General features: G+C 40.0%; 2 protein-coding genes across 2 annotated transcripts; both read left to right on the top strand.

Moving 5' to 3' along the window:
* Positions 1-1,163: 1,163 nt before the first annotated feature.
* LOC126191229 (uncharacterized) lies at positions 1,164-2,117 on the top strand. The gene has a single exon (XM_049932034.1). The coding sequence runs from the start codon at positions 1,407-1,409 to the stop codon at positions 1,770-1,772; it is 366 nt and encodes a 121-aa protein (XP_049787991.1). The 5' UTR covers positions 1,164-1,406; the 3' UTR covers positions 1,773-2,117.
* A 19,120-nt stretch (positions 2,118-21,237) lies between these two features.
* LOC126191576 (uncharacterized) lies at positions 21,238-23,689 on the top strand. The gene is made up of 2 exons (XM_049932505.1): positions 21,238-21,327; positions 23,285-23,689. Exons 1-2 carry the CDS (start codon positions 21,279-21,281, stop codon positions 23,629-23,631), a joined length of 396 nt encoding a protein of 131 aa, XP_049788462.1. The 5' UTR covers positions 21,238-21,278; the 3' UTR covers positions 23,632-23,689.
* The last annotated feature ends 211 nt before the right edge of the window (positions 23,690-23,900 follow it).

Genomic DNA, 23,900 nt, shown 5'->3' with positions numbered 1-23,900 from the left:
AGACAATTTTTTGAAACTATCACTTAGGCGTCTTGGCAGTTTCGTATTTCCTGCAGCAAATGCGCAGCTTTCGTGTCGTGTGACTTTCATACTTTTCAATTGGCTGAGGACAGCTATATCTGAAGACAGAAGAACCACCACGAACGAAACTGGAAGTGGGAGCAAACTGCAGAAACAACGGATATGCTACTGGGATTCCCACATTCCGTTAGTATGGGTAATATACCCATCCTGCTAATTTCCATGCACACAAAGGGAATCATTGTGGATAATAGGCACAGTGACTATAGACTCACAAATAACGCCAAATAATTCGAATAAACAACAAAATATAACAGAAAAAATTTTGTCTTGCAAGGTGTTTCGAACCGTTACTATAAATTCACCATGCTTCCCAGCCCTTCCCGTTCACCAATACACTATCAGTGATATGTCAAACAGAATGCTTGCAATTATACCTACATCAAATTTATGTATATATCTAATAACTGTCACTCTACACCTTTTGTTATTCAAAATGTTGTAGCCTTACTTGCGTTTCTTAATATGATTACTGTACATGAACAGAGAAGCGTATGTTATAAAAAAGTGTAATTTAACTGAATGAGATCACATATTTATTATTTTGAATGTGAATAGTATGCGTTGTTTTATTGTTTGGTTAGTGTTTATAAAGCAGATGTTACGCCATTTCGGAATAGGACAGTCAGCTAGAAACGATGCTTTATTTTCGGATATCTTAAGCTTCATGCTATTGCTTGTCAAAAAGATTTCGGATATCTTAAGCTTCATGCTATTGCTTGTCAAAAAGATTTCGACACTCTTGAAAGTGTTTCATGAAGTGGTATGTTGTGTTTCAGTACCTGTGCCGAACCCGAATCCCGTCCGACACAGAGCGGCATGAAACATCATTGTTTCGGTACAATTAGTCCGTTCCAAGCACAGGTGGACTGAAACAGCCTTATTTTGAAACAACGATACAGTTTCTGTGTATGGCTCGAGATCGAATCTGGTCCGGTTATGCGACACAGGGGCGGAATGAAGCACCACTGTTTCGAAACTGTGAACCGCAGCCCTTCCGAAACACTGAAACAGTTCCACGTATCGATACACTGTATCGAAACAAGGAAACAGTGGCCAAGTCATGTGTCATGTGTGTTGAATTTGAATGCTTGAAAGTCGGCGCGCAGCCGCGCAAACATAGTGTCAGACGATTTGTTTTGTTATGTGAAGGACTGTTGAAGTAGGCGAAACAAATACGAATTTTATGAATGTACTAGGCACATCTACTACAATTTTTTTTAAAATATAGAACATTATATCCCCAAAGAGGACGTTCTTGCTGTTTCTGTCGTATTCGTAGATCGACGTTAATTTGCAATTAAGAAAATTCATTCAAAATCAGTATGGAAACCGTTCTGCCTCACGTTCCAATGACAGTGGAAGTGTTGTCGCTTGTTAATGATCTAGATAATTGGTCTAATGTCAATGTCAGAGTTATTGGGCGTTTTGTGAGGACTGTAAATGGACTGTACTGTTTAGAAAGTGTGTTAGAGCCGGATGGGCCGTACAGAATAAACCTGAATGTAGAACTTTTGCCAAAATATCCACTGATAAACGATGTAATTCAAGTTTTTGGTGAATTACGGTCGACGACGAATGTATTCCTGGTTGCGAAGTTCTTCAGGTACATGAACATTGTTGACTTGGAGAAATATATAGATAGTCTACAATGTCAGTCGAATTTCGTGCCACATTTTATAAAAAAGTAATGTCTCATGTTTTGGGTTACTAGTAAGGTTTCATCATGCGAAGAGAGTTTTTAAAGTGTAATATTAATGTGAGGAGGTAATGAAGTACAGGCTGTAGACGAGAGCACTCGCACCTGCCCAAAAATTGCATTTTCTGTTATCCTTAAGTTGTTTCTTGCTAATTTATCTCGTACATGTATTTTCCTGTCATAATAATGTAAGGAGAGCAGCAATGTACATTAGTCTGATTGTTTCCATAGGATAATAAACTTGAATAAGAAATACACAATAGAGATTCCTGTGAAACGTGTATATGAAAGTAATTTATGCCCCTTAGTAGGCTATGGATCATAAGTTTATTGATTGATTGTGCGACACTTTTTGTATCCTCTTATCATGTGTAGAAATTCAGTAATACTGTAAGTTAAGATCATTAATCAGTTTCAACAATTTTTCTTGTGCATTTGTCTGTGATGAGTATGTTAGTTACAAAGTGAAAAAGGGAGTTAGTTTGTCACGTTGCTTACTAGTTTTCATCCTACCTAACCAGAAGGGGAAAAAGTGATGCATTAAGAGACCCAGAGAGTTTACTCCGCAGAATGGGGAATAATCACTACGCTAGGTGTATCAAGGTATTCATATTGGGTCCACTCTTTTTCTTATTTATAGATGATCTGCCATCATATATCCAAGAAGCAGGAATAATTCTCTTTGCTGGTGATGCAAGTATTGCAATCAAGCCTAATGGAGAATATTGAGCACTTGAATATTTAAATAAAAATTAGTAAGTGGTTTTCTGCAAATGAACTGTTAATGAACTTGGATAACACACAGAAGGTACTTAAAATTCTGTGCCACACAAGGTCTGATCACACCATTGAAGCAGCTCTGTAACTTTTGAATTGGGGATAATATTTGATTTTGGAGGTGAAAATCTTAAAAATTTGACATACTTTTCATATTTTAATTACCAACGTTTTATGACATAATATTGTGGAGTAACTCATCAATGTGTAAACTGTGTAATGAGGCAGGTTGGTAGATTTTGGGGAAAGGGACCTAACAGCAAGATCATTGGTCCCATCAGATTAAGGAAGGGTGGCGAAGAAAGTTGACCATGACCTTTCGAAGGAACCATCCCAGCATTTGCCTGAAGTGATTTAGGGAAACAAATCAGGAGGGCATGTAATGAGGATTACATTTATTTCACTACGAAGTTTGTTTTCAACAATCAACCACAATTCATAGATATAACACTAGAATGAGAAATGAATTACACTAACCATCAGTCATGTGGCGCAGAAAAAAGTGAAATATTCAGCATAAAAATCTTTAACAGCCAACCTAGTCATGTAGATAATTTAGTAGAGGATAATATTAACATCACATAAACTGAAATCTGTTCTTTTATTTATTCATACTGGGATCATATAATGATACGGGATTTGTCAAAATAATACAATGAAAATAAGTATCTCAAAAATACAGGATGTACTAGGAGGAATTATCAGTATTCAGGTATATGACAGCAATGATCATATGAAACAAAAAATCTAGTAAACATGCACTCTAAAATGCATACCTTAAGACTGAGCACGTCGTCGTCTTAGTTACTGTCAAACATATATCTTCTGCTGCAAGCTCTTTGCTTTACATATTTTGGGAGATGGTAGTACAGACCAAAACAAGAAAAAAATGTGTAGTAAACATGGGCTATGAATGCGTGTTCAGTAGAAGAGATGTATTTTGCAGCTGTGAAGATGAACATGTGCTCATAGCTCTTAATGATATTCATTTGAAAGCACATGGTTACTAGACTTTTCTGCTTCAAATCATCATTGCTGCACCGAGTGAGGTAGTGCAGTGGTTAGCATACTGGCCTCGGATACAGGACGATGATGGTTCAAACCCATGTGTGGGCATCCAGTATTGGTCTTCCACGATTTACCTAAATCTCTTATGGCAAATGCTGGGATGGTTCCCTTGAAAGATCATGACTGATTTCCTTCTCCATCTTTCCCTAATATGAGCTTGCACTCTGTCTCTAATGACCTCGTCAATGGGACATTAAACAATAATCTCCTCCTCTTCGTTGCTGCCAGACCTCTGAATATTGACCATTCCGCCTGGGACACCTCTGTATACATACATACAGAATATGTAGTAGCCTATATTTTATGAGGAGAGGATAGATGATTGGCTGTGGCCTTGATGAAGGAACCATGCTGGCATTTGCCGGAAATGATTTAGAAAAACCTAAGACAGAACAAGCTCTGTCCTCCCAAATGTTAGGGTAGCATATAAATAACTGCACTGCCTTACTAAGTTGGTCCATATTATACATTGTTGTTTGATGTAAACATAATTTTTCTCTTCATCATTACACCTGCTGGTGGCTCCTGAACCATGTATTTGCTGACTATGCTCCTTGCACTATCTGCAGTACATTTGGAAAACTGACTCTAGGCATGTGAACATACCACTATTCCCCATGCATGTCCTCCCATCAGCCCACCAGAAAAACTGAGTCAACATGCTCTCACGATGAGTCAAATATTGTACTCAAAAGGATGACACAACATTACTATCATGCACTATAGATCTTAGCACATTATTTTCTTGTAAAATTATTACAGTATTCATAAAATGTGGTTAGAAGGACAACCACAACTGAGGTTCATAGTAGACCCAGGTAAGTAACTGCTTCTGTTGTAAATAGTTTTATTGGTTCAAAATCATGATCAGTTTTGGACCGTATTCCAGAGTACAAGGGAAAATGAAGAAACTAGAATAAGAGATATTATAATACTTAACACATATTTGTTATAATAGTAGGGGGTTCACTGTTCAACTACAAATATGAGGTTGCTATGTTCAGATTAGTCAGAATGAAAATGTGGGTGTCATGCCAGATAGCCAAAAAACCTAAAAAAGAGTGAGTAGGCAAAGAGAGAGCAGTATTAAGAGTATGTCACTGACCAATGTAAGATCACATACACCATGAGGTGTGTGTGGCCACTGCACAATGTGGATACCAGGCTGCGGGCAGGTCATAAGCCGCATGTGAAGCTTTGATATAGAATGATGCAATGGTTGCAGGCAGCTGCGGACAAAAGCTAGCAACCGTCATATTGCGAGGGAAAGTGAAGCTGTCTTGAGGCAAACAGTGTTGGTGGTGACTGACTGGCCTGAACATTAACAAACTGTGAAAATAATATATAAGTAAATAGAAGATGGTTAAACGTACATCATCACAATATTAAAATAAATTGAAAGTTATGTACTTGGCATAAATAGTTAGTGTGCCCACCTATATGGTAAAAACAATATAAAAGATAAAATTCAGAAATTTAAAAAAATATAAAAAATCCACGAGTGAACCATTAGGGGAAAGCTAGATAAAAATTAAATAAACATTGCAACATTAAGTATCCACAAAGTAAAATGATATCAATTAGATGACTAAAATTAAAGGGATAAAAAGAAAAATACAAATCGTTAGAGAGGAAAGTCTGAGGGTAATATTGGTGAAGCTTGAGCACTATCTCAAAAAGGAATAATTACTTAAAAGGTGTGTGGTTTACTCATTAATTTTAGATGAAGTGTTCTTATTTAAGCACTCATAATTTCTATTTCCTCTAATAAATAAGGACACAGCCTTTATGCTGATGATGAAGGGTACTCAAATTAGTCTGTCACAATATAAGCTTTTAGTCAACAAGACCTTTGTAAAAAATAGACAAAACACACACACACAAAAACTGCAGCCTCTGGCAGCTGAAGCCACACTGGAAGCAGCAGCAGTGCATGATGAGAGTGGCAGCTGGGTGGGGGTAAGGAGGAGGCTGGGGTGGGGAGGGAGAGGGATAGCAGGATAGGATTGGGTAACTGGAGAGCTACTGGGGAGTGTGCAAGGACAAGACAGAGGGGGTAGGTCATACAGGTGCAGTCGGGAGGTTAGATGGAGGGCAGGGGAGAGGTTGGGGGGGGGGGGTAGTGGAAAAGGAGAGAAGTAAAAAGACTGGGTACATTGGTGGAATGGGGGCTGTGTAGTACTGGAATGGGAGCAGGGAAAGGGCTGGATGCGTGAGGAAAATGACTAACGAAAGTTGAGGCCAGGAGGGTTATGGGAATGTAGGATATATTACAGGGAGAGTTCCCACCTGCACAATTCAGGAAATCTGGTGTTGGTGGAAAGGATCCATGTGGCACAGGCTGTGAAGCAGTCATTGAAATGAAGGATGTGTTGGGCAGCATGCTCAGCAACAGGGCTGTACACTTGTTTCTTGGCCACATTTTGTTGGTGCCATTCATGCGGACAGATAGTGTGCTTGTTGTCATGCCTACGTAGAATGCAGCACAGTGGTTGCATCTTAGCTCGTAGATTTCATGACTGGTTTCACAGGTCGCCCTGCCTTTCATTGGGTAGGTGATGTTTTTGACCGGGCTGAAGTGGGTGGTGGTGGGAGGATGTATGGGACAGGTCTTGCATCTAGGTCTATTACAGGAAAATGAGCCATGAGGTAAGGGGCTGGGAGCCAGGGTTGTGTGGGGATGGATGAGTATATTTTATAGGTTCGGTGGATGGCAAAGTACAACTGTGGGAGGGGGGGAAGGATAGTGGGCAGGACATTTCTCGTTTCAGGGCGGCGAGAGGTAGTTGGCACCCCAGTGGAGAATGTAATTCAGTTGCTCCAGTCCTGGGTGGTACTGAGTTAATAGGGGAATGTTCCTCTATGGCCGGATGGTGAGACTTTGGGAGTTTGTGGGAGACTGGAAAGGTAAGGCATGGATTTGTTTTTGTACAAGTTTGGAAGGATAATTATGGTCTGTGAAGGCCTCAGTGAGACCCTCGGTATATTTTGAGAGGGACCGCTCATCACTGCAGATTCGACGACCATGGGTGGCTATGCTGTATGGAAGGGACTTCTTGGTATGGAATGGGTGGCAGCTGTCGAAGTGGAGGTATTGCATGTGATTAGTAGGTTTGATATGGACAGAGGTACTGTTGTAGCTATCCTTGAGGTGGAGGTCAACATCTAGGAAGATGGTTTATTGGGTTGAGTAGAATCAGGTGAAGCGTATGTGGGAGAAGCTGTTGAAGTTAAGGCCTTGTTGGCCAAAAGCTTATATTGCGACAGTCTTTTTGATGTGCCTATCTGCGACTCAGCATCTCTGCTATATGGTGAGTAGCAGCATTCTTTTTCATAATATTGTTACATTCCATCCTCTATTTTCCATTGTATGATACTCAGATTAGTATTTGTGTCACCAATAGAGTGCCCATTAGCTTTCAGATGACTAGGTAAATTAGATGATGTTCTTTGTGTTGGATGGGAAAAGTGTGCCCTGTCTGACTGATGTAGAGGCATTGGCAATCATTACACTTAATTTGATAAATGCCTGAGACCATGTGGCAGTTGTGGATCCTAGCTTAATGGTGCCTATACTGAAGACGTTCTTCTTGGTATAAAGAAATGCCACTGTGATACCATCTTTTGAACCATTAGCCAACCTTATCTGAAATACCAAATATGGTGTTTTATTGTCTGAATTACACAGAATGTCTTCATTGATGAGTGTCAAGGTAATCCCATAGTGGTTATTCTGAAGTCCGTTATGTTGCATTTGCTGGAAAAGGGTGTCCAGACTTGCATATGATTGGTATGTGCTTAGAATACTAGAATACTTATTGCTACACGTATATGTGGACTGGAATCTAACATGACATTAACTCTGCATCTTTTCTCAATGCCTTCATTTCCAAATTTTTCTCTTCTTAACACACTGTGATCAAAATTTTTCTCCGTGGGAGCTGAAATAGAATTAAGTTTCGAACATATCAAAAACTCCACTACTTTTTCAAGGTAGGTATTTTGACAAATAGTAACAGTGCGGTCCCTTAAATTTTGAACAATATTCATTCCCAAATAGTTCCAAATCAGACCTAAATCCTTCGTTTTAAAGTTATCACTTAATAACAGCTTTAAATTGTTAATTTCACTCTCAGAAGTTGGCGCTATCAGCAGGTCATCAGTGTATACAAGTATGGTTTTTTTTGTTTTTTTTTTTTGTTTTTTTTTTTGTTTTTTTTTTTGTTTTTGTTTTTTTTACATACAAGGAATGCTCAAAATCACTTCTTCCAAATCCTAAGCCAGTTATTACTGTGTAGAATTCCAATTCCTTTAAACCATACAGTCATTCTAAGGTACAAACTTTACCATTCATTTAATGCAACATGCAGTAGGTAATTTAATATAAAAGTCTCCAACTCTCTCTCCATAGAGAAAATGCCTACAAACATTCAGTTGCTGGATGGGAAAGTTATTCTCATTAAAAAAAGAAAGGAAAGGAAAGATTGACCGAAGTTAATTTTGCTATTGGACAGTATGTTTCTGAATAAGTCAACCAACTGCCATGCACCTCACGGTGGTTTGCAGAGTATAGATGTAGATGTTGTAAACCTTTAGCTACAAGACCAGCTTTGCAATAAACAGCATTACTTTCCTCAACTCTTATCTGACTAAAAACCCACTTTGTGTCTGTTTGTAGCTTTCTTGTTATGGCATCTTTCCAGTTTTCAGCATCAGTAAAAGAAATCACTTTAGTGTAGCTGGCAGATTAAAACTTAGATCACTCCGCTACAGAGTGAAAATCTCATTCTGGCACTTTAGTGTAGGTTTTGGAGTTGTCATTCACTGCAGTCAACTGGCCCAACTTGTAATCCTCTAAGTAATTTGGTCTCAGATTTTATGTCCTCACATCCTTATCATCTACATCTTCCTCTGCATCTTCAAACGAAACTTCTCTGTATTCACTGATTTCTTGTTCTTGTCTAAGCTGACTTCTGTTTTCTTCCACAGCCTCAATCTTTATTTCTTCTGTCTGCCCGTGTGATTATGAAATTTTAGCCACGTTCTCTTCATCACAACAAGTAGTATCTGATTCTATTAGGTCAGTGGCAAGAAAACTACATCTTGTTGCACCTCAATTTCCTTTGTGGGAAGTGTACAGATTCTGTACCCCTTCACATCATTATCATGACCTATAAATAAACATATCTACTTTTGGGGGTTAATTTTATTATACTTATTCATTTTTTTTAGGACAGGTAGATGAAAACATAATATTTTTAAATCTAATAAGGATAATTCCCTGCCATACAAGGCTTCTAAAAGAGTTTTACCTCTGACAGGACTTGGACCAGTTCACTTTAATGTGTAAGCCTCTTTGTTAACTGCTTCAACCAGAAATTTTTGGGTGTTCCTGAAATCATTGAACAAGCAGCTTCAATCAAGGTGCACTTTCCCTTTCAACTCTTCCAGTTTGCTGTGATGTGTACACAGTGCTTCTTTGATGGCTTATGCCATTCTCACTCAAAAATGTACCTAAGTCAGTATTCATGAACTCCAGTCTATGAGCACTCCTTAGAACTTTAATTTTGATACTAGTTTCGCTCTCAGATTTTGCAGTAGAATTCTTGATCAGTCCTTTGACTTCGCCCTTCTGTTTCATAAAGAATACTTTGTGATTACCCAAGTAGCTCTTCAAAAACAAAAAATATCTCACTCGTCCAAGAGAATGCGTTTCCATCGTCCACAGACACCTGCATGAACCAGTTCAAGTGGGGCGTTAGCTCATGATGAACCAACAGGGAAAGGCAAATGATGATGTTTACCCACCAAACACTCTCCATAAGTGACAAATTAATAAAAAAACTCCACTCGTTTACGTGACAAGAACTCTCTCACATGTGTTATGTTGTGATAGCACAATTTTTTATGCCAAACACTCAAGTTTTCAATACGCTGGGACAAATTTACCGGACCACTACCCGTACTGACTGATGAAAGCTGCCTAGTGTCATTACTGTCGCCATAGAGAGGGTTTTATCTGCACACACCATAGTAACCATTGACAGTTCTGATTTGCATTCTGTTTAGGAAAAACAACATACATGCTATTGAAACTTTCGGATAATGCACGAATTTTATCTTTACTGTTCAAGAATTCACATTGTTCCTTGTTTTACAGTAAACACATAACTTTGTCCAGCACAGTTCCTACTGGAAACAGATTGAATTTCAATTCAGTCACAAAAAGCACTCCACTAAGTACTGTTTTGATAAATTTAACCCCTTTCCGTGCATACAGTTTCACAGTACCACACATCAAGTTTACAGTCACCCACAGGAACTTACATGGAGTTCTGCACACTGTCCGCTTTCTTAAACAATCCTCCCTTATTGCACATATGCTCACTAGCACCTGTATCCATGAACCAGTAATCTTCTAGGTCAACTCCTTACCTCGTATACATAAAGGCATTTACATTCTGAGCCTTTTTACCTTTCTTGGACTTCAACAACCTGCAATCTGACTCCAGATGACCTCTTTTATGACAACATCTGCAACTTCTCTTTTCGCTTTATTTTTGCAATCCTTTGCAAAATGGCCATCCTTACGAGAATCATAACAGGTAAAAAAGAGGACAGACTTCCATGTTGCATGGAAAGGAAACATTTATATCTCTCTGGTAATGGCATCAACATCTTGGTTATTACCATTTTCTCTGAAAGTGATTCACCTGCTTGCTTCAATTTAGTGTTGACTTCTATTTTTGACATAACTGTAACCACCGACTCTTTACCAGATTGGAGCAAGAGCAACTTTTGCTGAAGTAGGTGAATACTCACTGCAGACTCTTCCTCATACACAGTCTTCAGTTTAGTCCACATGCCAGCTGACATCATTCATGAAAGTAGATGAGTGAGTGGCACTACCTCCATCTGCGTCACAATAAGTTCCTATGCTTTTGCGTCCTTTTCCATCTATGGTTTTTCTGCAGCTTCTTTCTTTTTCTGAAGCTTAATATTTATGCCACTGACAATATCTAAAAAGCCCTTTCCTCTGAATGTCACTTCCATTTGGAATAGCCACACTGTCCAGTTGTCCCTTCAAGACAACTTCAAACACTGATGCATAGACTGTTCCGTTGAGCCATGCCAACACTACCCTGCTAACTTCATATTTGGTGTTACTCGTGACATCACCAAAAAACCCTGCCACTACTATGAAAAACAAACCTTTCTATCTGGGCCAATAACCTGTAGTCAGATGCAGTAAATGAAGCTTTATTATAAGTTTGTATGTACAGAGTTCATTTAAATATATAATAGTTTGCACTCAATAGCAGATGACAATAATGCACACAGTGGATAAAAAATAAAAAAATTCTTAAAAACAGAAGTTAACACAAACCAAAGGAACATTAATAGTACCTCACATTGATCATGAACGCAATTCAAGATGAATTGAATTTCGAAGCATTTAGTACAAGTCCTCACTTATCCCTATTCGGCAACATGTATCCAAATTTCAGTAATGTTTTAGGAAACAAGAAAGACCATTTTGAAACCAAGCACTATAGTAATATGTTATACAGAAGTGTATCTTTTTTAAAACCACTCTATGATCTGGGTGCAGTACTTGTTTTTTCAGTAACTTCATGCTATGATAACAATGTACATGACATCAACTGGCTGTGTAACAAGCATGACAAAAAGCATAGCAAGACACTGTTGTACCACCTATTGTGTAATTTGGGGACAATAATGAAAATTTCACACATTTTCATGTTCCACGACATTTTCTCAAACACAAACAGCCGACTGTTCTGATCCAAAATGGAGTTCAAAAAATTTTGTTGTTAAATGATTGTGATATGGAAACTAACTCATGGCCAGTCTGACTACAAGAGAAGAAAGAAATGATTGCTGGTATCAGCCGGACTATTACTTGCATTACAACAACTTGACCATGTTGTGGATAATGCATAAACAAAAAATAACAATCAAACGATATACGATGCTACAGTCCAAACTGCAGCAGACAATGTTACTAATCTACAGCTTGTAATAAATAAGCATCACTAAACGGACACAGTACAACACATTATAAGCTTTAACTGAGATCATATGGTGGGGGGAGGGGGGGCGGCAACTCCCTGTTGCAAGCTAGTAAACAGAACCATAATAAACCATGTAATAATCAGACAGTTCCTGTATTCTTATTAAGGTACAACAAAAACAAGGATCTTTGTGACAAGTTAAGAGAAGAAAACAAAATGTCATGATCCAAAGAATTAAGTGATACAAGCCACAGCACAAGCTATTGTGGGTGGTGTACCAATCACAGTTGTTATCGATACAAGAGCAGCAGTATGTGCTGTATCATGCAATTTGTATAAAAGAATGAAGGAACTAGGCCCTACTCCATATTTTCCTGTCCAGAAACGCCGAAACATGAATGCTGTTGATGTTAGGATGCAGGGTTTGGGACAATTGAGCTGGGTAATGAAGCGATAGAGTGCCTGTTTCTGGTAATCGATCATTTAGTTACTGACTGCCTGATAGCACAGATTTTCTGAGAGAGAAAGATGCAATAATTGATCCCTCCTTTGGAAATGTTTCTTGAAGCACAATGTCGACAAGATTGAAGTAATTCTGGACACAAAAATAGTTAAATCATTGCAAATATTGCCAGAGGTAGTATATAATTCTTAGGCAATGACAACAGTTATAACGTCAGTCGCCCCATTCTCAATAATGAAACATCAGACTTAAAGGAACTCATGGGCAATAAAGTGATAGAATCTACAGCAATTACAAAGGAAAAGAGAGGTAAGTTACATGATCTACTGCTACAATATTTATAGTTATTTACACAAAAACCAGGTGTTATTAAAACCTGCATTTACAATACGGAAGTTTGCCTCCATGATATATTTTGCCACATGTATATGATCTCCTGGGCAAAGTGAGCAGCAGTGGGAGAGGAGATCAAGTAGATGCTACAATGAAAAATAATTGAAACATCTATGTCACCATACTGCAGTTCATTGTTAGCAGTAACCAAGTCTAATGGAAGTATTTGTCTCATGTTAGATGCATAAGCCATAAATAAAATAATTGCACCTCTATGCGCAAGACCTGAAAACCTTGATGAGCAGTTATAAAAATTCCATGGTGTCATATACTTTCCAAGTAGTGATTTAGAAAGTTCATACAGGCAGGTTAAATTAACACCAGAAGCATACACTCTTTTTTCGTAGTAGAAATTATCAGTTTTGTATGCTACCTTAATGCTAGTTCTGGAGTGTCCATCACATGTGTAGACATAGTACAAGGTCTATAACTGTTAAGATCATGTAACACTGTATATTGACAACATTCTCACAGCAAGAGACTCTTGGAAAGAACACTTTCTCATTCTAGAAAGAATGCTAGAGAAGTTTTCACAAGCAGAAGTAACAGTAAATTTACAAAAATCTAAGTTTGCAAGAGAGGAGATCAAATTTTTAGAAACATAATATCTTCCTAAGGGATACAACCAGATCCCAATAAAATTAGTGCTGTCATATTCAAACAGCAAGAAGCAGTAAAAGGCATCCTCAGGACTTTGCTCTTTCTTTCGGTCTTAAATATGGCTGCAAAACAGCAACTGTGTAATTCAGAAAAGTCAGCCAACCAGTTGCAAATAAAGGTTTATCATCCCTTGACCATGGGTTCGATGTTTGTAAAAATATCTTCTTCAGAGATATTTGGATGATTTTTCAATCTATTCTTTCTTTTGTTCTTTCATTCCAAACAAATTGTTAAGTACCACAGCATTACTAGGTTTACTTAAGAAGAATGCCTTACAGCTTTGGACACAGGAAATGTACCAATGACTTTAACGCAATCAAAGAAACATTAGTTATTTCAGGTATCTTATGTCATCTTCATGTGAGCAAAAAATTTTGTGCCTCTACAGGTACCTCAAACACAGGTTTACACTCATGTAAGTTTCAAATTGATCAAGAACACGGTAAGTGTGAAGTAAAAGTGATTAGCTTTTCAAGTAGAACACACTGAATCCTCATTCAGCAACAGAATTAGAAACAGGAGCAATATTGAGGGCATTCAAATAGTTCTATTACTACACTTATGGTAAAAATGTAAAGGTATATACCGATCACCAAGCTTTGAGTTTTTTGATGTGCAAAGTATTACACCTGCATATACAGGGCTATTACAAATGATTAAAGCGATTTCATAAATTCACTGTAGCTCCATTCATTGACATATGGTCACGACACACTACAGATACGTAGAAAAACTCATATAGTTTTGTTCAGCTGAAGCCGCACTTCAGGTTTCTGCCGCCAGAGCGCTCGAGAGCGCAGTGAGACAAAATGGCGACAGGAGCCGAGAAAGCGTATGTCGTGCTTGAAATGCACTAGCATAAGTCAGTCATAACAGTGCAACGACACTTCAGGACGAAGTTCAACAAAGATCCACCAACTGCTAACTCCATTCGGCGATGGTATGCGCAGTTTAATGCTTCTGGATGCCTCTGTAAGGGGAAATCAACAGGTCGGCCTGCAGTGAGCGAAGAAACGGTTGAACGCGTGTGGGCAAGTTTCACGCGTAGCCCACGGAAGTCGACGAATAAAGCAAGCAGGAAGTTAAACGTACCACAGCTGACGGTTTGGAAAATCTTATGGAAAAGGCTAAAGCAGAAACCTTACCGTTTACAATTGCTACAAGCACTGACACCCAATAACAAACGCTTTCAATTTTCGGCGTGGTTGCAACAGCTCATGGAAGAGGATGCGTTCAGTGCGAAACTTGTTTTCAGTGATGAAGCAACATTTTTTCTTAATGGTGAAATGAACAGACACAATGTGCGAATCTGGGCGGCAGAGAATGCTCACTCATTCGTGCAGCAAATTCGCAATTCACCAAAAGTTAATGTGTTTTGTGCAATCTCACGGTTTAAAGTTTATGGCCCCTTTTTCTTCTGCGAAAAAAACGTTACAGGTCACGTGTATCTGGACATACTGGAAAATTGGCTCATGCCACAACTGGAGACCGACAGCGCCGACTTCATCTTTCAACAGGATGGTGCTCCACCGCACTTCCATCATGATGTTCGGCATTTCTTAAACAGGAGATTGGAAAACCAATGGATCGGTTGTGGTGGAGATCATGATCAGCAATTCATGTCATGGCCTCCATGCTCTCCCGACTTAACCCCATGCGATTTCTTTCTGTGGGGTTATGTGAAAGATTCAGTGTTTAAACCTCCTCTACCAAGAAACGTGCCAGAACTGCGAGCTCACATCAACGATGCTTTCGAACTCATTGATGGGGACATGCTGCGCCGAGTGTGGGAGGAACTTGATTATCGGCTTAATGTCTGTCGAATCACTAAAGGGGCACATATCGAACATTTGTGAATGCCTAAAAAAACTTTTTGAGTTTTTGTATGTGTGTGCAAAGCATTGTGAAAATATCCCAAATAATAAAGTTATTGTAGAGCTGTGAAATCGCTTCAATCATTTGTAATAACCCTGTAGTGTGTTGGGCATTGTTGTTACAATAATACTCATTTGGAGTAATTCAGGTAGCAGGGAAAGCAAACACTGTAGCTGACACACTATCTAAACTGCCACAAAGGCTTACCGAAAATGCAGAAAATCTAAAACAAGTAACAGACTGTAACATATTACTCATGAAAGACAAATACTACTGGACATACTATACTGACATGTGCAGAAACAGGAAAGAATTACAAGATGCAGATCGACAGTGGCAGAAGGTGAGTATACGGATAAAACAGAAAACACAGTTAGTATGAAACAGTATTACACTTTGCACAGTGATGTACTGTTCTATAGAAGACATCTTATTGCAGACACTTGGTGTGTATGCATTCTCTCTGAAAATGTAGATAAACTTATTTTGTGTAGATCATGTCTGCGGAAACTACAGTACCTGAAAGTGTGCTGTGAAACTTATTTTGCTGCTTTCACAGTATGTGATGAAAAGTACATTGATTAGTAAGCACTTGGTTCATCTGTCACAAAACAAAATCCAACAACAAAACTAGTGAGACTGAATTGTACTCAATGTGTCAAGTAAACCACATGAAATTGTGGCTTTTTATATTATTGATCGACACCCAACAGCCTGTGGAGGTATGAAATATGTTATTGCATTATATTACATTTTTCCAACCTTTTAAAGCTATACACTGCAGTAATTATGAAAAGAATCTTAAATGATTACTTTCCCACAATATGGAAACCCATGTCACTGCTCGTAGACAATGCACCTTACTTCACTGGATAAAAATGGAGATGATTTATGCAAGATAATGGCATACAAATAATTTTAATAACATGCTTTAACCCAGAAGCAAATCCCCTTAAAAGGGTGTTTCATGAATTAAGCAGGTTCTACATCTACATCTACATCCACACTCCGCAAGCCACCCAACGGTGTGTGGCGGAGGGCACTTTACGTGCCACTGTCATTATCTCCCTTTCCTGTTCCACTCGCGTATGGTTCGCGGGAAGAACGACTGTCTGAAAGCCTCTGTGCGCGCTCTAATCTCTCTAATTTTACATTCGTGATCTCCTCGGGAGGTATAAGTAGGGGGAAGCAATATATTCGATACCTCATCCAGAAACGCACTCTCTCGAAACCTGGCGAGCAAGCTACACCGCGATGCAGAGCGCCTCTCTTGCAGAGTCTGCCACTTGAGTTTGTTAAACATCTCCGTAACGCTATCACGGTTACCAAATAACCCTGTGACGAAACGCGCCGCTCTTCTTTGGATCTTCTCTATCTCCTCCGTCAACCCGATCTGGTACGGATCCCACACTGATGAGCAATACTCAAGTATAGGTCGAACGAGTGTTTTGTAAGCCACCTCCTTTGTTGATGGACTACATTTTCTAAGGACTCTCCCAATGAATCTCAACCTGGTACCCGCCTTACCAACAATTAATTTTATATGATCATTCCACTTCAAATCGTTCCGCACGCATACTCCCAGATATTTTACAGAAGTAACTGCTACCAGTGTTTGTTCCGCTATCATATAATCATACAATGAAGGATCCTTCTTTCTATGTATTCGCAATACATTACATTTGTCTATATTAAGGGTCAGTTGCCACTCCCTGCACCAAGTGCCTATCCGCTGCAGATCTTCCTGCATTTCGCTACAATTTTCTAATGCTGCAACTTCTCTGTATACTACAGCATCATCCGCGAAAAGCCGCATGGAACTTCCGACACTATCTACTAGGTCATTTATATATATTGTGAAAAGCAATGGTCCCATAACACTCCCCTGTGGCACGCCAGAGGTTACTTTAATGTCTGTAGATGTCTCTCCGTTGATAACAACATGCTGTGTTCTGTTTGCTAAAAATTCTTCAATCCAGCCACACAGCTGGTCTGATATTCCGTAGGCTCTTACTTTGTTTATCAGGCGACAGTGCGGAACTGTATCGAACGCCTTCCGGAAGTCAAGAAAAATAGCATCTACCTGGGAGCCTGTATCTAATATTTTCTGGGTCTCATGAACAAATAAAGCGAGTTCATGTGCATTTTCACATATAACCAACATACACAAAGGATGCAATATCTTGATCTGTTTGCACATGTAGTAAACTATGTTCCTATTTATGACAGACAATAAACTTTACCTAAAAACAAAGATGATGTGACTTACCAAATGAAAGTGCTGGCCGGTCGACAGACACACAAACGAACACAAACATACACACAAAATTCAAGCTTTCGCAACAAACTGTTGCCTCATCAGGAAAGAGGGAAAGACGAAAGGATGTGGGTTTTAAGGGAGAGGGTAAGGAGTCATTCCAGTCCCGGGAGCGGAAAGACTTACCTTAGGGGGAAAAAAGGACGGGTATACACTCGCACACACACACATATCCATCCACACATATACAGACACAAGCAGACATATTTAAAGACAAAGAGTTTGGGCAGAGATGTCAGTCGAGGCAGAAGTGCAGAGGCAAAGATGTTGTTGAATGACAGGTGAGGTATGAGTGGCGGCAACTTGAAATTAGCGGAGATTGAGGCCTGGTGGATAACGGGAAGAGAGGATATATTGAAGAGCAAGTTCCCATCTCCGGAGTTTGGATAGGTTGGTGTTAGTGGGAAGTATCCAGATAACCCGGACAGTGTAACACTGCGCCAAGATGTGCTGGCCGTGCACCAACGCATGTTTAGCCACAGGGTGATCCTCATTACCAACAAACACTGTCTGCCTGTGTCCATTCATGCGAATGGACAGTTTGTTGCTGGTCATTCCCACATAGAATGCATCACAGTGTAAGCAGGTCAGTTGGTAGATCACGTGGGTGCTTTCACACGTGGCTCTGCCTTTGATTGTGTACACCTTCCGGGTTACAGGACTGGAGTAGGTGGTGGTGGGAGGGTGCATGGGACAGGTTTTACACCGGGGGCGGTTACAAGGGTAGGAGCCAGAGGGTAGGGAAGGTGGTTTGGGGATTTCATAGGGATGAACTAAGAGGTTACGAAGGTTAGGTGGACGGCGGAAAGACACTCTTGGTGGAGTGGGGAGGATTTCATGAAGGATGGATCTCATTTCAGGGCAGGATTTGAGGAAGTCGTATCCCTGCTGGAGAGCCACATTCAGAATCTGATCCAGTCCCGGAAAGTATCCTGTCACAAGTGGGGCACTTTTGTGGTTCTTCTGTGGGAGGTTCTGGGTTTGAGAGGATGAGGAAGTGGCTCTGGTTATTTGCTTCTGTACCAGGTCGGGAGGGTAGTTGCGGGATGCGAAAGCTGTTTTCAGGTTGTTGGTGTAATGCTTCAGGGATTCCGGACTGGAGCAGATTCGTTTGCCACAAAGACCTAGGCTGTAGGGAAGAGACCGTTTGATGTGGAATGGGTGGCAGCTGTCGTAATGGAGGTACTGTTGCTTGTTGGTGGGTTTGATGTGGACGGACGTGTGAAGCTGGCCATTGGACAGGTGAAGGTCAACATCAAGGAAAGTGGCATGGGATTTGGAGTAGGACCAGGTGAATCTGATGGAACCAAAGGAGTTGGGGTTGGAGAGGAAATTCTGGAGTTCTTCTTCACTGTGAGTCCAGATCATGAAGATGTCATCAATAAATATGTACCAAACTTTAGGTTGGCAGGCCTGGGTAACCAAGAAGGCTTCCTCTAAGCGACCCATGAATAGGTTGGCGTACGAAGGGGCCATCCTGGTACCCATGGCTGTTCCCTTTAATTGTTGGTATGTCTGGTCTTCAAAAGTGAAGAAGTTGTGGGTCAGGATGAAGCTGGCTAAGGTAATGAGGAAAGAGGTTTTAGGTAGGGTGGCAGGTGACTGGCGTGAAAGGAAGTGCTCCATCGCAGCGAGGCCCTGGACGTGCAGGATATTTGTGTATAAGGAAGTGGCATCAATGGTTACAAGGATGGTTTCTGGGGGTAACGGATTGGGTAAGGATTCCAGGCGTTTGAGAAAGTGGTTGGTGTCTTTGATGAAGGATGGGAGACTGCATGTAATGGGTTGAAGGTGTTGATCTACGTAGGCAGAGATACGTTCTGTGGGGGCTTGGTAACCAGCTACAATGGGGCGGCTGGGATGATTGGGTTTGTGAATTTTAGGAAGAAGGTAGAAGGTAGGGGTGCGGGGTATCGGTGGGGTCAGGAGGTTGATGGAGTCAGGTGAAAGGTTTTGTAGGGGGCCTAAGGTTCTGAGGATTCCTTGAAGCTCTGCGTGGACATCAGGAATGGGATTACCTTGGCAAACTTTGTATGTGGTGTTGTCTGAAAGCTGACGCAGTCCCTCAGCCACATACTCCCGACGATCAAGTACCACGGTCGTGGAACCCTTGTCCGCCGGAAGACTGACGATGGACCGGTCAGCCTTCAGATCACGGATAGCCTCGGCTTCAGCAGTGGTGATGTTGGGAGTAGGATTAAGGTTTTTTAAGAAGGATTGAGAGGCAAGGCTGGAAGTCAGAAATTCCTGGAAGGTTTGGAGAGGGTGATTTTGAGGAAGAGGAGGTGGGTCCCGCTGTGACGGAGGACGGAACTGTTCCAGGCAGGGTTCAATTTGGATAGTGTCTTGGGGAGTTGGATCATTAAGGGTAGGATTAGGATCATTTTTCTTCGTGGCAAAGTGATACTTCCAGCAGAGAGTACGAGTGTAGGACAGTAAATCTTTGACGAGGGCTGTTTGGTTGAATCTGGGAGTGGGGCTGAAGGTGAGGCCTTTGGATAGGACAGAGGTTTCGGATTGGGAGAGAGGTTTGGAGGAAAGGTTAACTACTGAATTAGGGTGTTGTGATACCAGATTGTGTTGATTGGAATTTTGAGGTTTTGGAGGGAGTGGAGCTGGAAGTGGGAGATTGAGTAGATGGGAGAGACTGGGTTTGTGTGCAATGAGAGGTGGTTGAGGTTTGCTGGAAAGGTTGTGAAGGGTGAGTGAGTTGCCTTTCCGGAGGTGGGAAACCAGGAGATTGGATAGTTTTTTGAGGTGAAGGGTGGGATGCTGTTCTAATTTGCGGTTGGCCTGTAGGAGGATGCTCTGAATAGCCGGTGTGGATGTGGGAGAGGAAAGATTGAGGACTTTTATTAAGGATAGGAGTTGACGGGTGTGTTCATTGGCTGAGTTGATGTGTAGGTGAAGGATTAGGTGGGTGAGGGCAATGGATTGTTCAGTTTGGGACTGGTATAGGGACTGATGGAAAGAAGGGTTGCAGCCAGAGATGGCAACTTTAAGTGTGAGGCCTTTGGGGGTTATGCCAAATGTCAGACAAGCCTGAGAAAATAAAATATGCGAGCGTAATCTGGCTAGGGTGAAGGCATGTTTGCGGAGGGAATGTAAATAAAACTTGATGGGGTCGTTGTGGGGGTGTTGTGAGGGTGACATGGTATTAGAAGGTGGAAAGTTTAACATGAGGTTGAAATGAAAATGAAAGATAGAAATATATGGGGAGAGATAAAGGTGAAGTAGAAAGCAACTGGAGATCTGGTATGAAAAAAGGCGAAAAAGTGTTGGTTAAGTTGATCCTGTGGTGAACTTGGGTTGGTAGATAGCGATGTGCATAAAGGTTAGGTGGTTGTGTTGCCGCTAAATCACGTTAGAGGACGGAGAAATTCGGGAAAATTTCGAAAAAACGTATTAAAAGGAGTGGTGTCGTGGTGAAAGATTACGAAAATGGGGCTAACAATTGTCTGACGAAGAAATAATGACGTTAAAACCTATGGGGAGCGGCTAAAATGATCAGTGATGTGCGAAAAACGGAAGTGGAAGTTATTAGAACTGGCAGAAATGGTTGTTTAATACGTGAAAGCAGCTGTAATTGAACTAAAGTGGATTTTATAGCAGCGGTAGTGTTGAAAGTGGAAAATAAAAAGTTTTTTGGTTAGGGTTTGGAAGTGGGTTACGTATTATTGAGCATATATAGGCGGGATAAAAACCGTGTCTGTATATGTGTGGATGGATATGTGTGTGTGTGCGAGTGTATACCCGTCCTTTTTTCCCCCTAAGGTAAGTCTTTCCGCTCCCGGGACTGGAACGACTCCTTACCCTCTCCCTTAAAACCCACATCCTTTCGTCTTTCCCTCTCCTTCCCTCTTTCCTGATGAGGCAACAGTTTGTTGTGAAAGCTTGAATTTTGTGTGTATGTTTGTGTTCGTTTGTGTGTCTGTCGACCTGCCAGCACTTTCATTTGGTAAGCCACATCATCTTTGTTTTTAGGTATATTTTTCCCACGTGGAATGTTTCCTTCTATTATAAAGAAAATAAACTTTCGCAGACTTGATGTTGAATTTCAGAGAAAGCAACTAATGGGTATACCCTCTTCCTAAATTTCCAAGACAAGCAGAATCCTACAAAGGAAGGTAAAAACCATGTTCATTGCACTCACACATCAGGCACATCTTACAAAATTGCAGTAAGACAAAAATCTTAGAAACACAAAAACTTATGAAGTAGGAAATTACATTTCACTCAGGACTCGCTGTAAATCTTCACTGCTCAAATGAAAACAGCAAGTGGGCAACAGTTTATGAAGGACCATATGTCATCACTTGCATTCCTCAAGGTGTGCACCCACACAAAAATTTGAATAGCTGGGACTGTATTTATCTGTTTGCATATATACACATACATCAATTAGAAGATGTGCAGCAGTGCCAACTCACTTTAAGATTTTCTATGTTTGTTATAATGTCTAGTATTTTCGCCTGTATAGATATAAGGTTGTTTCCTCTGAGTGTAAAGGTGCACATCATACTTATACATTGCTGAATACTTTGTATGCTTAATACATTTTAATATTTTGACAGTTCTTTTGTGAAGAACGGAAAAGGTAATTATGAACTGATAAAAAAAACTGCACAAATAGTAAAATGCAAGAGAATAATAGCTTGTCAATACATGAAAACATCTATACAGATACACTGCACCGTATGCCACACACGAACTAAACACAACATTATCACACACATGTACATAATGTACTGAGCTATACACAAAGTCAACGTCAGCAGTACACTTACACAAAACATGGCTAACCAACATGAATGGTAGTGTACTTCTCGCATGATATTTGTAATCAGAGATTCTTTGTATTGCTCCTTTTTGATGAGCATTTGTTTGTTTTGTAACTGAATCGTTTATAATAGTAGGTACTTTGCTATTTTGCACTCACGAACTTTTAGGTAGTCATGTGTTGTAGTGACTTTTCTTTAAGCCAAATTTTGTGTGTATATAATTACTTGAAATACTAAATTAATGATACATGAATACTAAATGCAGATACTAAAGTGTATTCTAAAAGAGTGAAATTTTTTAAAGGAACTTTGCAAAAACATGTGACTCATAATTAGAAAGATATTAATAGATTTCTGTTACAGTGAAAGACAAATTAGAGGTGTGCATCTGATAAACAGTGATAGCTTTGGTGGAGAATTAGTGTGTCATGCATACTCCAGATCCCTGGTGGGGTGCTAAATGAACATTAGGGACAAGTAATAAGCATTCTGCTGGACACTAAGATGTACACTTACTTGGGAAAGAACTGAAGCTGCTTCCTTGAAGAGGGTGTGGTACCAAAAGGGCATTGATAGATTCTCATGCACAGGAATTCACACTGCATCTCCAACACCAATCCTCATTGAGAACATTTCACATCATGTAAACATGGTGTATCATGTCCGATGGTCACACCTGAACTAAGCCACGGCACACTAGCAGTAAAATGTAATTTCTGCCTGACATCTGTGCAGTGCACATTATTAACTATTTGAAATGTACATGTTAATACGTGTACAAGAAAACAAAACTTATAGGCACATTGATATTCACGTAAAATCAACAACCTTTTAACCCTTGTAGATAGGCAATGTGTTATACAAACAAAGAATGAACTTTCAGCTTTGTCTGAATTTTCGTTGTTTCTGTAGTGAACAATGCCCAAATCTTTACAGTTGACAGAATGTGATGAAAAATAAATAGTTGTACATTATAACTGTATGTTGTTATCTATTGTAAAGAACTGAATCTAAAAAATATTTATCTATTATCTATGCATTTCTCTATGTACAGTGTTTTAATTGTATAAGCACCATAGAAGTGTGGCCTTCCAAAAGACTTATGCCAAAATATGAATGTTTCATGAATCACAGAGCCTCAGCACTGCTGCATGTATACAAGAAGACACTGGGGTGAAAATGAGGAAGACAATACTGTGTACGTGTACCATGAATGTTCCAAGGAGATAAAAGCATCTGGCCTGACACCACCTTGGAATGTCACACAACCCATGTCTGTGTCACAAGCAGCATCTGACATCACAGCCTGCATCTATGCCATGTCTCTGATGGACTCACAGCCAACATTACGTTGTGAACAGAAGCTGATGAATGTTTGGAATCAACGCTCATCCCAGGACACTGTGTCGCTCCTATATCTTGGTGATATAGGACAAATCTGTGCCAAGGACTTAACAATAATTGAACAGAACACTTATTGAATCTGTTCTTATCAAACAAGAAAAAGAAATGTGTGCATATTAACTTTATTACTGTTGTGTGAAGGGCGAATGACTACTCACAAAGAGGCAACGAACTGTATCATAGTCATTCAGGGAGCATTGTAATACCCCTTTCTAAAAAAATTTTTCCACTTGTGTTCATCAATATTTACATTGATATAAATGTCAATGATTTTGTATGTGAGTGCTTGAGCAATAAAAGAAGGTGCAGCCTTCAAATTTTTTTTAGAGAGCAGCTAGGAGAAGCC

Source organism: Schistocerca cancellata, chromosome 6 (genome assembly GCF_023864275.1).
Source record: "Schistocerca cancellata isolate TAMUIC-IGC-003103 chromosome 6, iqSchCanc2.1, whole genome shotgun sequence".
NCBI classification, from domain to species: Eukaryota; Metazoa; Arthropoda; class Insecta; order Orthoptera; family Acrididae; genus Schistocerca; species Schistocerca cancellata.
The sequence above is the reverse complement of the archived record's forward strand: the minus strand, read 5'-3'. Positions and strand labels throughout refer to the sequence as shown.

Excerpts from the sequence above, each read along its gene's own strand:
- LOC126191576 (XM_049932505.1), top strand. The coding sequence starts at position 21,279 with ATGTTTGTGTTCGTTTGTGTGTCTGTCGACCTGCCAGCACTTTCATTT. Across the intron at positions 21,328-23,284 it reads CCTGCCAGCACTTTCATTTG|AGCCTCAGCACTGCTGCATG; the intron begins GTAAGCCACATC and ends CATGAATCACAG.
- LOC126191229 (XM_049932034.1), top strand. The coding sequence starts at position 1,407 with ATGGAAACCGTTCTGCCTCACGTTCCAATGACAGTGGAAGTGTTGTCG.